The following is a 17455-nucleotide window of genomic DNA, read 5'->3' on the forward strand; positions in this document are numbered from 1 at the left end:
TCTATCTGAAACCTGTTGTTCTTTCAGCACATGGAGATGTCAGTGAGGTAATGCTGCTAACTGGCACATTCCAGGCTGCAAGAGTACGTGCTGAGGATCGCACGGAGGCTTGGCGTAGCCAACGCAAGGGCTCTGTGGGAAGGATCACAGTCTAAAGCTCTTTTACTGAGCATTGAGGGGTTGAGACTGAGGGGAAGCCCCTCGAACATCAAAGAGAGGAGTGACAACAAAGTGTCACAGTGGTAATAATGGAGGGAACGAATGTAACAATGTGCAGTGATGGAATGTATGGATATGAATCGAAGGGTGCGAAGAGACTTTGATTGGTTTTCCTTTTGTAAATAATTTATTGTGAATAAAAATTATTTTTGGTGAAAAAAGGTGATAATTCATTTTATCAAAATTCTGCAGTATGGAACATGATTCCATACAAGTTGAGAACAAAAGATTGCCAGACAGCTATATCCAATAGACTTTTACTTTCAACAAAAAAATGCACAATAAACAGAATTAAACAAAATTAAACATATGGCAATTGCCATTAATACAGTAATATTTGAACCTGTTGCATAGAAATTAAAAGGAAACATGGGATTAATTACACATTGTTTTCTGCATATTAAACCATGTGGAATTTGCATTTCTATTGTTCTTAAGATATTGCCTGCTTCTGAACATTTAATACCTGCATTTACCCAATATATGGTAACAATATTAAGGCACTAACATGATGTTCTTGGATGATACAATATATCAATCATACCATAAACTCCGATCACAGAATTTCATCCAGCTGTTGTCCAACAATACTAAGTTTCAGGAATGCTCATTTGTGAAAATTAAAATTCATGATTTTAATTTCTCTCTTGGGTTGGGATTGAAAACTCATTGCAGTTATTAAAGTCCACATGATTTAGTTCTTAGCAATATACAGTACGATTGTTGAACCATTTGGTTAGATGTCAGATCAGTGGTACATTCCCATTTTAATAGCTTGAAACATATATATGAAGGTTTATTAACAATACAATTTTGCTTCAACATATAATAACAGCACACAGGACATATTATATTAACAACACATTTTAACTATTATTCCTCCATTGACATGGTGGAAAAAAAAGTTACCCGATATATTTTAAAGCTTGCTTGCTCTTTGATTACCCTGATTTCTAACGGATTTAACTCCTAAAATAAGCATATATTAACCTGTGAAGTTATGACAGTTTTAAAATCCAACCTGATGAGCTTCTGGAAGCACAACTAATGGAATTACTCATGAAACAAAAAGAACACTGAATTCGTAAGGAAATTTAAAAGAATTCTGAGGATCAGCTATTTGATAATCTAAGTTAAGAAAAAAATCACCATTGGAATTTATCAGTAAAAATGAGAAAGAAACAACAGCCAATAGTTTTCATAATTTAATGGTGTATTGAGAAATCAAGATACCATATCAATTCTTGCAAGAAATACCGTTGTACAGCTGATCCACATTAATTTACCCCTAATATGGTTTTCATCAATTTATTTCCAATCTACAATTCATGTACTTAGTGTTTTAAAAACAGGAAACACTGGAAATACTCAAAAGTTAGGTAGCATCTGTGGAGAGAGAAGTTTCACATCAGAGACCTTTCACACACTATTTCCTTTCCACAGATTGTGTCTGACCTGTTGAGGAGTCCCAAAAATTCAGTTTCAATTTACCATTTCTACCATTCATAGTAGTGTGTTTTAATAGCTATAACATTCAGTTATTATGGACAGTCTTCTTTAGAGTGAAATGGGAACATAATGTAGGACATTGCACATTTGATACATGTTAATATCTGTTAATCAAAATGCTTTCAGTTAAAATTAAAGAGTCAAGATTAGTATTATTATTTGACTACATTTTTCCAAGATCAAAAGATAAAATCAACATTCGATTCACCTGTTCATTTGATTTTTTTTAAAAAAGATTAATACACAATTGTTAATAAATGCTGAAAATGAGAATTGACGAGAGAGCCTGTAATTCACTAATAAGTTGTATAAAGGAGTTATTTATTTTTGTAACAATACGATTAAAGAAGATCCCAGCAAAAACATCTAGAAAAGAGATTCCTCCAAATCTCCTTCATATTAGCGTAGCCCCAGTTCGAAATTGCAGTAGATAAAAACTATGCAGTGGAACCTGGACAACTTTAATGCCTGGTATCAGACAGACATTTTTTTTTTTTTAAATTGGCAAGGTCGTTCATCAAAAGAATCTTGTGTTTTTTTTCCCAAAAGAACACTTAGCTGTATCCGCATTTCAATTGAGCAACTCTACCATGCATGCTTCAGATTTATATCCTGAGTGAAATTACACAAAAAATTTGAATGGAACGAAAGCAACTCTCTAAAGTATCTGATTAACTTAATAACTTTTACCTGGAAAAAAAAGAGACAACTATAAGAGAGTGAAATATATTCTATTCAACTCGCACAAAATGATTAACACATTCAAAGAATTTGCATAGGCATTATGAGAAAACTACAGCAATTTCCTGACTAAATAATTAAACTAGTCATTGGAAGACTCCAAAGATTTAAGGCGAAAAACTCTTCAGGAAAGATCACAAGCTCATTATTTTTAATAGTACTGAGTGCAGGCAACCAACTGAATAAGTAAGATTCCAGTTTCTCAAACAGCAGCATACAGTATCTATTAGAAGAACCAACAATGAAAGGCATGAACAAGATGAACAGTCATTGCTTTAAAATAGATAGAAACTCAAATTAAATGCTACTTTGATGCTATTTTGCTGCCAAATGTTTGTAAAAATGGGTTTAGGTGGTCATTAGACATCTAATAGACACCAAATGAAACCAAATTATAGTTCGGCGCTAGAGGTCGCCCCGAGAATTGCAAATCCAATCAATAGCTAATATGAATAAGTTTACTTAAGATGCTGTAATGCTTTTTCCAATTCTATGATTCATTGTCCTCCCTCCACTGTGTATCGATAGATGACAACTTTGCTGTTTCTTTCAGTGGATGCCATTCCCATTTATCACCTGAGTCTCTTTGTTAATCTGAATGGTAAGTCTTCATTTGCAGTTTGCTCTTAAAAGAATCCAAATGAATTTCAGGCATCATGTAAATAGAAAGCAAGATGTGTTCCTGTTGAGTATATTAGTAAAAGAAATCAAGTGGATTTAACAATATTTAATTTGTTCCAGATGTGTTGCTCAGTTGGAGTAGCTGTTGGGTCACAAGTGTGTTCTTTATATTCTAACTTAATGTTTGTAGATCTAATATTCAGCATTCATTCTCAGAAAAATATGTGACATAATCCACATCAGAAATACCCTGTCCCTGGAAAAATATTTAATTTTAAGAATCTTTTTAATCATTCCTGGTGAAAAGAAAGTTGCCTCCCTTCACATCAACTCTATATGTAATTTAAATCTGCTGCCTTGAACCTGAATCCGAAAAAAAGGATCGAAAAGGCACGCTCAGTGTTCATACCTATTTCCATTGGAAATCCTGCCCATCTGGAAATTGGATTAAGGAATTCTTGTTTGGATTGAGCCCAAAGCAAATGGCATTTCCCAGCCATGTTCCAAACAGGCAGTTACTGCACCCAAATATGGGGCAGATATTCCTGACTTTCCAGCAGAAATTGGATCAAAACTTTATTCATTCATGGTCAAACAAAGAGCAATCCACATAGTTAGTAGAGCCTGCTGCCTCACAGTGTAAGAGACCTGGGTTCAACCCTGCTCTCTGTGTGGAATTTGCATCGTCTCCCTGTGGGGTTTCTCTGGGTGGATCTGTGGTTAGTTGAGTGGACGAGTCTGTTGGGGTTGATGAAAATGAAGGGTGAATAAAAAGTAGGATTCATGTAATGGGATAGTTGATGGTCTGAAAAGTCCTCTTGGGCTTAAGAGGCCATTTCCACACCGCACCTTGCTATGATTTAATGAGTCCATGATAGACTTCCATTTTAACATCACTGATTGGTCATAGTAACTGTCCATGTCAATGTCATAGTTACGGTCCATGTAGCCTAGGGTGTGATCACCACACAGGGGCAACATGACGCAAAACTGTCATTTAACCCTTCAGCCCCCATTTCTACCTCCCTCTCCATGTCCCTCATTTCCACAACAGTCAACCATCCGTAAAGGCGCAAGTCAGTTCTACTGTTTATATCATATTACAATAACATTTTTAAGGGACATCTCCCATATTTGTTATTTTGGTGACCTCAAATATGGCATCAAAATGAAATGTTGCTTGCATTTACAGCAACCAAATGATAAGTTTATCAAGATCTTTGCTCGTGGTTAATTTCTATCAGAGGCCATTTCCACAAATCTCTCAGTACCCTTTTCAATTAACAAGTTCCTTCATCTTTCTATACCTTTCATAAAGTCCCACAGGTAAGGAACCCCAGGTCCTTTCATTTTATTCACATCGGTTTTACCTTTCCACTCCATTACTTTTTCACAAAAAGTTGATTAGTGCACATTATACCAACAAAATTATTCAAACCACACTAATGTGCTGAGGACAAAGCCATAGTCAAGTTATCATGACACTGTTACAACCTGATTCTGTTCAAGTGCTCTTGTGTAGAGTGAAATGGCTCATTAAGGAAGGAAAGAAGCAGTTGGGAAAGGTCATTGGGAGAAGAGTGGAGTGGTTGTTTGCAGCAGAGTGATGGCTTTTGAGAGTGAGATGCAAAGGAAGAAGGGCATGGCATTAAGATTTCCAAAGGGCAGGAAGTTAAGTGATTCTATATGCTGTGGTCACTTATGGGGAGCAAGAAATGACAAAGTCCAAATGGGAGCAAGTTAGAGTCCATTTGCCAGCACAGAAGAGGAAGATTTTTTTTTAAAAGGATGTTTTGTGTTCTAGCAGAAATAGAATGGTTGGATCAGACTCTCAGTTGCATGAAGGTGTATCTTAATCAATTTTAATTGAAAACAGCTGTTCTCTGTTTGACTTTTGCTGCTTGCAGAGTACTGAAATGCAATGATATAGTACTATGTCAAAACCACTAATCAAGGATTCCAAGATGGTTCATTTGAATGCTACTGTGCATTTCCAACTATTTAAGCATAATGCATGCTCAGTTCTGCAACACAAGCTTATTGGCAATGCAATTTTTTTTCCTGAGTATTTGCTGTGTTTAGAAACACATCTCCTCAGTTCATGATCTATCCCATGCATCAATACAATCTCAAATTCATTGTTCCAACTACTGTTAAGTGCCTGGTTCTTCTGGAAATAAACTAAGTATTGCCTATCTCAACAATATTCTGATTTACCATGACCTCCTACTTCAATGACATACTCTGGAAGATTTAGTTACTCACAGATTTCTTTGGGTCTCCTTCATTTTTTTGTGCTAATTTGAAAATACTATTTCACGGCTTTCTAATCAAGACCAGCAAGCCTAACTTGAATGTTAATGTTTTGCATATATGAATCAAGTCCAACAAGTTTCATATTAGTTTGGAGAGATATTTCGCCACATGATGCCAGGAAGAAAAATCGACAGCACTCCTAGATTCACATTAAGATAACATGACAATTAAGAAAACTAATTCCTGAACATGGGTTCTGAAAAAATATGGGGAATACATCAATCTGCTCACTAGTTAACATTGGCTCTTGTCAAGTGTAAAAAGTGCACCTCAGACATTACATTTTCCAACTAATAATATAATTAGGAAGCGGTGGAGGTGGTGAACTACAATTCAGCTGGAAATACTGGATTTTTTTTTAACCTCCATTATGATTAATGTGGATATTTGATTAGAGACTAACTGATGGCATTGAAATATTGTGTCAAATGAATGGGAATATGCTTATGCATTTTGTAATACAACGGGAAGAACTATAAACTGCTTAACACTAAGCTCGGAGTAATGAATTATGCTCCTAATCATTTAATAAGCATCTGGAAAATGTAATGGATAGAAATACACAATAAACATTCAAATAGAATATAGAGTGTAAGATGGGAGAAAGAGTTGGAAACTCTTATGTAGCAAATCATACCAGATTTGAATATCTGATTTTGGTACTTTAATGGTGAAATTGCCAGCATCTGCCAACGCTACACCATGAAACTAATTTCTAGTCAGTGGAGATGTGCATCTAAAGATTGAACCAGAGGCTGTTGCTATTGATTTTCTGCCTCTGAATGGGCGGGGGGGGGGGGGTGGGGGGCATAATTTTGCATCATAATTTTAAAAGACAAAAAAAAATTAGATATTCATGAACGAATATTTCTGCAAAATACTTTAACCATGTTATGCTTTGTTTTTGGATGTGGAGGTGTATTTAATTGCATACCAAGCCATTATTACCACTTGTCAAATGGTTTTATGGATTGTAATTCCCTAAAATAAATATTTTTAAAATATAATACATTTAAAAAGTAATGATATTTTAGCTCCTACATTAATCATATGCATATATTCTAAGCTACTTCAAGCTCTGTAAAATGTTTAAACTATTGAATAATAGTTATGTGTTAGCCCTCCTAGTTTTATGAAACACTAAAATGTTTTTTTTTCCTCCAATGCAATTATCCTTCAGCCTGTTTGATGAGCTGGATGTCAGTGATCCCACAGAAATCATGTATAGAAAAGAATGTTGGGCAAGGGAAAACCCATAACACTGGCAGCTTTTCAGAAAGACACAAGTCAGCAATGATGCTCAATTGTTGACTTTCACATCCAGGCCAATGAAGCCTATAAACTACATGAGTATTGCAATTTTGAAAACCTGATTGAAATTGCTCTTCAGAGCTATAATTATTTTGTTTTAAACAAAGCCATTTTGCTTTCTGTGCGCTGCGCATGTGGAAAAATGGCTGTCAGAACGATCACAACTTCAATTGATTATTCTGTCCAGCTTGTAGTTATAATGACAAAGTGTTGACATCATTTACATTGTAATCCGAATTAAACCTTACACAAACGTTACAGGCAGATTAGAGATGTTTGCACTTTCTTCACAGAAAGCCTGCTAGCTCAAGGCAAGGAATCGATTCTTCTGCCTTGTGATCGATCATGATTTTCTAGACAACAGCCCCACTAATGTTGAAATGTTTACTCCTTTATCATTTAAAAAAAATATATTTTCTTCATCCACTGAAGTTCCTGAAGAAAATTAATGACCATTTCTTAAAACACATGCCAATGATGGCAAAGTATTGAGTCCCCCCCACCCTGCCCCATTTCTAGTTTATAATCGTAAAGCCTCAGCATGCTCCCTGTAGCTATTGATGAGCGGGTAGCAATCCCAAGCTTCCAGTAATGTCACTCTTTGCCAACAATTGCACAAGCTTTTTAAATGCATTCTTCCTCCAGTGGAAACATCTCCTTCTTGTTCAACAATGTCACCATAGTCTTCCTATAAGCCATGCACCTACAGCCCACTGCGAGAGACCACAACCCACTTGTTAAGTATTCTTACTCCACACATAAAGTCTGGTAACACTAACATGTAACTTGGTACTTTTATTCTTTAGCTAAATCTCTGCCATCAACGGGTTAAAGTAAGACTGCACGCAAGGCATCAGATGCTGTAAAAACTATAAAAACATTGGGTTGCTAAAGCATGGATTATTTCGAGTCTTGTTCCACATCATGCAATTGAGAACCCAAGATAATATGATTATATATCTGGCTTTAAATTAAAATTAAAATGCTGGTATTAGTTTAAACAATCACAAAAACTGTGCTTCTAAAATAATGGCTTGCACAACCGCAAGTTGATTTTTATGTCCTACAAGAATTCAGAAGGCTACAGCAAATTGCATTAGTGCTCACCTACAGTAGCTCCAGAAAGGCAGTACTGTATGAACAAGTACTACTGAGGTCTTCAAACTGCCGAATGTGCTTATAATAAACTGTATAAGGCCACGGAAAAGCTTTGGCTGAAAGTAACAGTGTTCCACTGTGGTGCTTCAATGCACCCATATACAGCACCTTTGCTTCTACTGCTTCTTAGGGTTTCTAGTCACATCCTTGCCAAAACAGGAACGGTTCTTTTAAACAATGGCTCAGCACTTTCCAGCCAGGCTTGAGAAAAGATGCACACCTGGCAAATTGAAAAGTGGATATCAGTTAGCAGTAAACTACGGTAATATGACATCTGTGAGGTTTGATACTTTGTTAGTCCACTATTGCAGCTGTTCCTATTGGACCCGATCTCCATCTCTTCATTGTATCAAGGAACAAGGAAAGGAATGCTTTCCTTTTCCAAAAACTTCCAAAAAAATGCTATTTGTTTGTACAATCAGCTTCGTTCTTGTTAGTCGTCCTCTTGTTATAAAGTTCTTTTGTCCTCTTGGATTCTGTCAGACAATTGCACAACATGTACGGCATTTTGTACAACCCCGTTTCCTCTTTTTGGGGTGGAAAACTGTCAAAATTGCTTCATCAAAAACGGTTTTTAAGCCTTTTTGTGTGAGTGCAGAGCATTCCAAATAACACTGTGCTCCAATCTGAAAGAAGCAGAAACACATTCACAAGATGCAGAAAAAGGCTATTTTATCTCTCCCTCCCACCCCCCCACCAAAAACAGACTAATTAGACATCCCCCTCTGGTTGATTTATGATGTTTAATCAAGTGTGAGTGCCATATGTTATAGTGCAACTATACATCCTGAGAACTTATTTTAACATTTAAAATATACAGTAAAACCCCAGGTACCTGGAATTCAAGCAACCACCAGTCTCGAGTAATTGGTAAAAAAAATTGAGGAAAATAAGTAAAAATATTTAAAATAAATAAGAATAAAATACAATAGGTAAAAATACGCAAGTTTACAATTGTTAAAGTAAATGTCCTCTGAAGATGGGAGCAAATATTCAGCCAGCGGAGGGCCTTGGTCGTGCTTTGCTCGTAGTAGCTGTTGAAATAAGGTTGTGTGAAACAGCAATGTTGTCGCCCAGGATGAAGAGCTGATTGATGCCACTCGGCATTGGGGTGACTCTCTTAAAGTGTCTCCTTATCCCGGCTTAGTAAGAATCAGAGGTTTTTTCTGCAACTTGTTGGGGGGGGGGGGGGGTGTGGGGTGTGTTAATTATCTATTACATTATTGTTCATCTTTTGGGCAGCTCAGTGTGGTGGTAGGGGTGGGAAGAGATGAACCTGGAGATGCGAAGACAGTTAAATATTTTCAAAGAATGCGACTGAAAATAAAATGTAATGTTTTAAGGTTTATATATTCATGCAAGTGAAGGTTTTCAGTGTAAGTAGAGTTTAGTTTTTTTTTGTCTTTGGTTTTTTTTTTACACTGTTTATTCTTGAAGGTGTATTAGTTAGGCACCGTCTCAAGCAACTGGAAAATACACTTATCCAGCATCCACCATTTATTGTCAGTTGATCTGAATGTATCCAGTTGTAGCTCTAGTGGACATGACCAGCTTTTTTGAATTTCCTGTAACCTTGTTTATCATTATTGAAAGATTTGGTCAACATTCTGTGAAAGCAGTCGCTTTATTCATGCTGAAATGATTTGAAAAAGTGATTTCTATGAAATACATGGACAAAATGCTGGAGGAACTCAGTGGGTTAGGTTGGCAATAGATGTTTCTATTGATCAATAGATGTCAATGTTTCCATCCAAAACCATTCACCAGGAACTCCAGAGTTCACAAAAGTTGTTTTCCTCTTCACTATTAAACATGATATTAACCTTTTATTAGATTATCTGTCAGAATTGTGAAATTCAACCATTGCACATTGCTTAGATTAAGGACAGAGGGGCGAAGGAGGTTGGACAAATGGAATCAAATGAGGGAGAGAGGAGGAGCAGGATGAAATTCCCTCTCGCCACCTGTCTTCACCTGCGTTTCCCCCTATCTCTCTCTGTCTGCCTCCACCTATCACTCACCTGTCTGTCTCCCAACTTCACCCCACCTGGCTTCATTTGTCCTTCATCCCTTCTATCACCTCATGGCCCCCGTGTCCACCCTGCCCATTTCCCTTTATACTGGCCGTCTTGCATCTCTACTCCGAAAAGCTGTCAATTCCTCCACCAACGCACAGACGCCACTCGAAACACTGAATTCCTCCAGCAGTTTGTTTTTTTTTTGCTCCAGATTACAGTATCTGCAGTCTCGTGTGTTTCTAAGATTAAACAATGCACAAAGGGTCTGTTTCAAGATTTATAAATTCACTGAAAATTCTTCTTTGAAGAGAGTAGATCTTGTCAATTGGTTTCTGCCGTGATTGCAAGCTAGAATTCTAGTTAACAATATTATTATTGCTTCACAGAAGTAGATTTGGCAATAATTTACAAAACAAAGGAAATAATATATTGGTAAAAACAAGAAAACTGAGAAAAAGAAGCATTGTTAACAGGATTTCATTCATTGAGCCAACACAGATAAAAATGGCCCTCCTGTGCTACATGATTATGTACGAAAATGGCATTTGATAATCTGTGACTTACTCATATCAGCAGTAATATTTTATTGCTAGCACATTTCCCCATATAAAAGAACCTTCCCCTTTAAGGAACTTTGAAAGTGTCGTTAAAGAAACTCTGACACTAACCTGTAGAGAAACCGTCCATTATTCTGAGCTGGGTCTGACTACATTACAGAAAAGTCTAGTTACTCAATGCAAATTTGCAAAACACCAGCATATTTATAGATGAGGTGTACAAGTATTGACAAACTTGATTGGCAACTTAAAGTGAAAGTCTAAAAAAAAAATTACCTCTTTTGCCAGTTTCACACCCTGTTCATATGTGATAGGTTTTTCCTTCATATGAATTAATCGAGCCAATGTTTTGGAATCATCTCTGAGATCAATCTAACAACATATTTGATAAGATCATGTTAAGGTTTTCATATTCACTTTTAAACTCTTTAACTTTACATATTATTCACTAGTATTTACTAAGGTATTTACATGCATTATTTTCAAAGTAACTCATAGATTGCACTATTTTTAAAAAAACTTCTGGTTGGATGCTAATTGTGTTTCATTGGGCTTTGTCTTGTTACTTGGCACAATGATAATAAAGTTGAATCGAATCTAATCTAAATAAATGGAAGAAATACATTGAGGACAGCCGTGCAGTTGGCAACTTTTAAAACATGTAATCAATGCACATTTATTACAAGGCATGGGTGAGGCCAAATTTGGAGTACTGTGTGCAGTTTTGGTCAGCAAATTATAGGAAAGATGTAAACAAAATAGAGAGAGTGCAGAGAAGGTTCACGAGAATATTGACAGGATTTCAGGGTCTGAGTTACAGGGAGAGGTTGTCCAGACTGGGGCTTTTTTCTCTGGAGCGTAGAAGATTGAGAGGGGACTTGATAGAGGTGTTTAAGATTTTAAAAGGGACAGACAGAGTAAATGTGGATAGGCTTTTTCAATTAAGAAAGGGGGAGATTCAAACTAGAGGGCATGGTTTAAGATTGAAGGGGGAAAATTATAAGGGGAACATGAGGGGAAATTTCCTTACGCAAAGGGTGGTAGGGATGTGGAATGAGCTTCCGACAGTCGTGGTCGAGGCGAGATCATTTAAGGAAAGACTGGATAGTTACATGGATAGGAGAGGACTGGAGGGGTATGGACCAGGTGCTGGTCAGTGGTGTGGGGATTTGTTACAGCATGGACTAGTAGGGCCGAACTGGCCTGTTCTGTGCTGTAAGTGGTTATATATGTTTATTTATCTTCACTATTTTAGTCTTTTGCTATTTTAATCAATTTTCTAATTATTTCCTTTAATGTTCTCCTGAAAGCCAAGGTCAGAATAAAAGAAATTCCATTCTTAGTCAGTGGCAATCAAATGACCATACCTGTGTTCCAATCAATACATAAGGCACATGTGGCATACATGCTTTAAGCTCAGGCACCCATTCTTCTTGCACATTATGGTAAGACGCAGGATTTACCACAGAGAAACAGATCAAAAACACGTCAGTATTTGGGTAAGAAAAAGGTCGCAATTCATTATAGTCCTCCTGTGTAATAACATGAGATACGGAGTAAGAATTAAAAGCTGTCAATTCCAAACCAGTGTGTGTAACTTCAGATTAATTTTGTTCTATTATTGAATCAGAATTTATAGTCATGAAATTCGATGTTTTGCAGCACATTATAGTGAAAACTTTCATATTATAACCATCAGATCATTATTATAAAAAATAAAAATAACAGTTCACGAAAAGTAAGGCAGTGCCTTCAGTTCATTGATTTTTCAGGAAACTGATGGCAACTGGAAAGAAACTGTCCTTGTGCTGTTTTTAGGCTCCTGTACCTTTTCCCCAATGGTAGCAAAGTGAAGAAGGAATGGCCTGGGTGATGGGGCTGCTTTTTTAAGACCGCCCCGTGTAGATGTCCTCGATGGAGTGAAGTCCAGTGCCTGTGATGTCGCAGACTGAGTTATCAACCCTCTGGAGTTTATTCTTGTCCTGAGAGTTGGTGCCAATATCAGACAGTGATGCAACTAGCCAGAATACTCTCCACGATACACCTGAAGAGGTTTACGAGTCTTCGGTGACATACTGAATTTCTTCAGTCACCTTACAAAGCATAGCCGCTGGCTACATTTTGTCAAGCAGCAAATCAACAATTTAACAAAACATTTTCTCCAGCACTTCGATTGGAAACTAAAAGAGAATTTTCAGTAAAAGAAAACACACCTGCTGAACGAATTTCAAGGGTTAAGCAGCATGTGGGAGGAGAGGAAGGGATTGTCAAAGTTTTGGGATGAGATCCTGCCAAAGGCCTCGATTCTTCCCTCATCCCTCAGTCCGTCCGCAGTTTGTTCTTTCAGATTCTAACATCTGAAGAACGTTATGTCTCTAGATTTTAAAGTTTTTATTTTTGAGACCATTGGAATGGAATTATTTTATAGTTTAGCTTTAAGTTGAAGATCCATCTTATTATTGTACAAATCTTTGGCTTGGCTTCGCGGACGAAGATTTATGGAGGGGGTAAAAAGTCCACGTCAGCTGCAGGCTCGTTTGTGGCTGACAAGTCCGATGCGGGACAGGCAGACACGATTGCAGCGGTTGCAAGGGAAAATTGGTTGGTTGGGGTTGGGTGTTGGGTTTTTCCTCCTTTGCCTTTTGTCAGTGAGATGGGCTCTGCGGTCTTCTTCAAAGGAGGTTGCTGCCCGCCAAACTGTGAGGCGCCAAGATGCACGGTTTGAGGCGTTATCAGCCCACTGGCGGTGGTCAATGTGGCAGGCACCAAGAGATTTCTTTAGGCAGTCCTTGTACCTTTTCTTTGGTGCACCTCTGTCACGGTGGCCAGTGGAGAGCTCGCCATATAACACGATCTTGGGAAGGCGATGGTCCTCCATTCTGGAGACGTGACCCATCCAGCGCAGCTGGATCTTCAGCAGCGTGGACTCGATGCTGTCGACCTCTGCCATCTCGAGTACTTCGACGTTAGGGGTGTAAGCGCTCCAATGGATGTTGAGGATGGAGCGGAGACAACGCTGGTGTAAGCGTTCTAGGAGCCGTAGGTGGTGCCGGTAGAGGACCCATGATTCGGAGCCGAACAGGAGTGTGGGTATGACAACGGCTCTGTATACGCTTATCTTTGTGAGGTTTTTCAGTTGGTTGTTTTTCCAGACTCTTTTGTGTAGTCTTCCAAAGGCGCTATTTGCCTTGGCGAGTCTGTTGTCTATCTCATTGTCGATCCTTGCATCTGATGAAATGGTGCAGCCGAGATAGGTACAACCTGATGAAACAGCATTGTCCAGCCCTCGGTACAAAACACGCAGGTCATAACACACACACAGAAAAATATGCAGCATGTATATATAAAAATATTGTTAAATAGTAGAATCTCGTAGGGTTTGTATGAACAGTTTCATTCGCTGTTCAGCAGTTCCATGGGAGGAAGCTTGTTCCTCAGCATGGTGATTCTGGGTTTGATACTCCTACATCTCTTGCCCCACAGGAGCAGCTGAACGATGCTGTATGCAGGGTGGAAGAGGTCGTCAACAATTTTGCAAGCCCACTTCAGACAACAATCCCAGTATATCCCACTGATGGAGGGAAGGGAGACCCCAGTGATCCTCTCTGCTGCTCTTGTGTTCCTGTGGATCGACCTCTGATCCAAAAATTTAAATCAGTAATTGCATTTTCAAGTCTTATTGTAAGTTTTCTCTGCCACCTGGAGAATAAATATCCTTTGATCAACCTACAGGACCACAATGACCAATTGATATCACTGCAAGAGTATCACCAACACCCCTTCTATCAGCTGGAGGACAAAATGAATACAAGGTATTTGTGTCTTGCTGGAGAACTGAACTGTTTGAGATTACAAAGTCACCCTTGCATCCAAGCAATTTTATCCTGCAAGCATTGCCACGTGTCCATAGATAGAGTTAAAAAGCATTGATTTAAAAAAAGTGTTTAACATTAAAATGTCTAATTTAATGGGTTCCAAAACACTGCTGCCAAAAATGTGATGCTTATATAGCCAAGGGAATCTAACTTCAATAAACATAAAAATTAATGTGGAGAACAAGTTCCAATGTTATGTATTACAAAATTAGGTCTCTCATTAATTGCAGAGCATTGGTGAGAAAGCCAACAAGATAAAACATTAAATTATTAACTTATGGGCTTTTCTTATCCAGAGTGAATTTTTTTTTGCATCACTTTGAAAGGAAGTAATTTAAATACAACCGCAGTATATATTTAATTCTCATTTTATGAATTAGATTCCAATTTTTTTGGTGGGTAGGGGAACATGATAGTATTAAAAGAAAATTAATCCTTAAACAATAATATGTCAAAGTGCAAAGTTGTATTCTCAGTCATCAATGGCTAGAGTGAAGCTGATCCCATGAATCACAGGGAGAGACGGCAAGGAAACAGCACCTTCAGTCCATCCACATCACACCTATCAGCATCCACCCTTTTATTTCCTATGTTGATACTCTGCTCCCTCATTCTGATCAACTGCCCTCAGGTTCTACCACTCAGCTACACAATCGGGGAGATTTATTGCGACTTAACTTCCCAACCTGCATGTGTTTGTGGTGAGGGAGGAAACTGGAGCAACTGGAAAAATCTGGAAGCTACCACTCTTAACCAAGCTGAACATGGTAGGAAGCCAGAGTGTGCTGGGTGAGGTGCAACCAAGTACACCCAGATCAACCACGGTCTGATAATTGCGCTCGAGGCTTCAGAGTGATCACCTGAGGTCTGCGCTTCTGCAGTGTTCTTAAAGAAGTAGATCTTGATCCTAATTAAGGGTGATAGGGTGGGTCACTGACTTTCGAAGAACAGCATCTCAACATCCAATGACATCTTTTTCGCTGTCCTCTCTCATTCATTGCTTAATCTGTAGATATGACTGAGTCTAATACAGTAAGATCACTGTTATCTGGAATTCAGGCAATCGGCAACCTCAAGCAACCAGCAAAAAAAAATTGCGGAAAATAAATGGGTAAATAATACAGATGTTTAAAATTGGAGTGCCTCATTGTTAGCTCTCTATTCATGCAACACACAGTCTTAGCAACTGGATAATTCACTCATCCAGCATCTACCAATCACCTTAGGTACCGGATACCAGGGGTTTTACTGTAGCTGCCAGGATAACTGACTCACCCACTGTTGACCTGCCGGGTGGTCAGCAGCAGTTCCCTCAGCTCAGGATTTGAAGGAGAAGCCAAATGGCCATTTAATAAGATATCATCTTGCCCACGTATCATTCTCCAGGCAAGAATTCAGTGGGAAATTAGGTATCTCTGATGAGTCAAATTAAAATACATGAAAACCGCAACAAAAATAGAATAAATAGGAACTGTACAGAACTTGGAAGAACATCAACTTTACCAAATGAAGTAGTTGAAAATCCCTTTTTTTACGTGAGCTGAAACTATTTCCTGCCCCCTCCATGAACTAACATTTACACAAGATGAAGAGGGGTGAGGTCAGGACATCTACATTTTCTGAAGTGACTGAGTTAATTAAATGTATTTAATTGTTTTATGCATTAAATATTTTTTAAAAATATGATCATTTAAATAGATTTCATTTATTTGCATGTTTATCAATATCTTTTACAGACATTCAAGATGTTAAGAGGCTGATTCAGCTTGAGGTGAGGACTTGCACCATGGGGTTTACAACTGGAAGGCTCTGCCACGTTGGGCTTTGACACTCAGCTCAGAGCTGATTTTGGGTCCTGTCCAAAGCCATTGCCAATCGAGTCAGGTCTGTACTCGACAGGCGATCTACCCAGACCAAACCTGCACAGTTCTGGGCATGAAAATCTTTTACAGCCTCATGCTGCTTGGAGATACCTTCGCCTGGACGTTCTCACCAAAAAGAGCTTTGGGGAGGAAATCTGAAATTGGATTAAACTGCTCTATGTGGACAGCCAATGGATTGGAAAAAGGTAGCTTCCGATCAAGTCTGGAGTTAGGCAGGGTTGCCCACTCTCTTCCAGTCTTATTTGTGTGCTTCATGGAGTCCTTTGCTTAATCCATCAGGAAGGAGTGATGGGGCCAGGCAGTGAAGGCACCTGGGTAAAGCTCCCCTGTATATAAATGACGTTGCCATCTTCTGTATGGATACACAATCTGTGTGAAAACTGATGAGAATCTGTGGCCATTTTGAGACTGCATTGGGTGCTAGAGTAAATTGGAAGAAGTGCAAAGCAATAGCCTTCAGAAACTGGCCCAACTAGTCTATCAACCCCTTCGCAGTCAGATCTGCCTTTCTGAAGGTGTTATGGATATGGTTTGGAGGGGCCAAGGCGTGCATCAAAAATTGATTGGCGCTAATCAGAAAGATCCACCAGAGATTGGGTTTATAAGCCCAGTGCTCCCTCTCAATAACAGGGAAGAACCTGGTTATCAGATATGATGTGCTTTAATTACTGCTGCACATGGCCAGCTGTGGCCCATCCCCCGTACTTCCACCCTGGTGGTCACAAGTGCAGTTTTTCAGTTCATATAGGGATCAAAGATGGAAAGGATCCGAAGGGTGGCAATGGGGCAAAGATGTACCCAACATGGCCCTCATTCTGATGATCACTTCAGTGCATGGTGACATCAATCCGTACGTAAAACTAAAATAAGAGGGCGCAGGTGCTGCTATATGCTGAGGTTCTACCAGCCCAGGCGACGTGAAGGATGGACCTGGCCTCATTGTCGCATAATGTCCTAGTCAACTGGACTTTTCACACCACCTGTCCTTTGTGGAAATGTTTTTTTTCCAGATAAGCATCTTTGACCGCAAGGCCATCAGGCAGTGGTCAGCACGGAACGTCCTGCAGACACTGATAAATGAGGACCTGATGAACTCTGTTGGGTGGTTCCCAGAGCAAACAGTCCAGGCCTTCTGGCGCAATGCCTCATCATCAGTGGTCATAAGCAAGCATTGAGATCCAGCTGGGCTAACAGTGAGAGGAGGCCTCCCAGTCAGATTTTTCCCGTACAACCAGAACATCACCCAC

The 17455-nt window shown here is 38.7% G+C and overlaps 1 protein-coding gene across 1 annotated transcript in view; it reads right to left on the reverse strand.

The window, feature by feature from the left end:
* Positions 1-460: 460 nt before the first annotated feature.
* The window catches only part of LOC138753357 (rho-related GTP-binding protein RhoJ-like), a 57577-nt gene continuing 40582 nt past the window's right edge, over positions 461-17455 (reverse strand). The window contains exons 3-5 of the mRNA XM_069916254.1: positions 11818-11982; positions 10727-10822; positions 461-8501 (exon numbers count right to left, since the gene is read on the reverse strand). Of these exons, the coding sequence (XP_069772355.1) occupies positions 8355-8501; positions 10727-10822; positions 11818-11982 (408 nt within the window). The 3' untranslated portion in view covers positions 461-8354. The remainder of the gene's footprint in view (positions 8502-10726; positions 10823-11817; positions 11983-17455) is intronic.

This window comes from Narcine bancroftii, chromosome 2, assembly GCF_036971445.1.
Source record: "Narcine bancroftii isolate sNarBan1 chromosome 2, sNarBan1.hap1, whole genome shotgun sequence".
NCBI lineage: Eukaryota > Metazoa > Chordata > Chondrichthyes > Torpediniformes > Narcinidae > Narcine > Narcine bancroftii.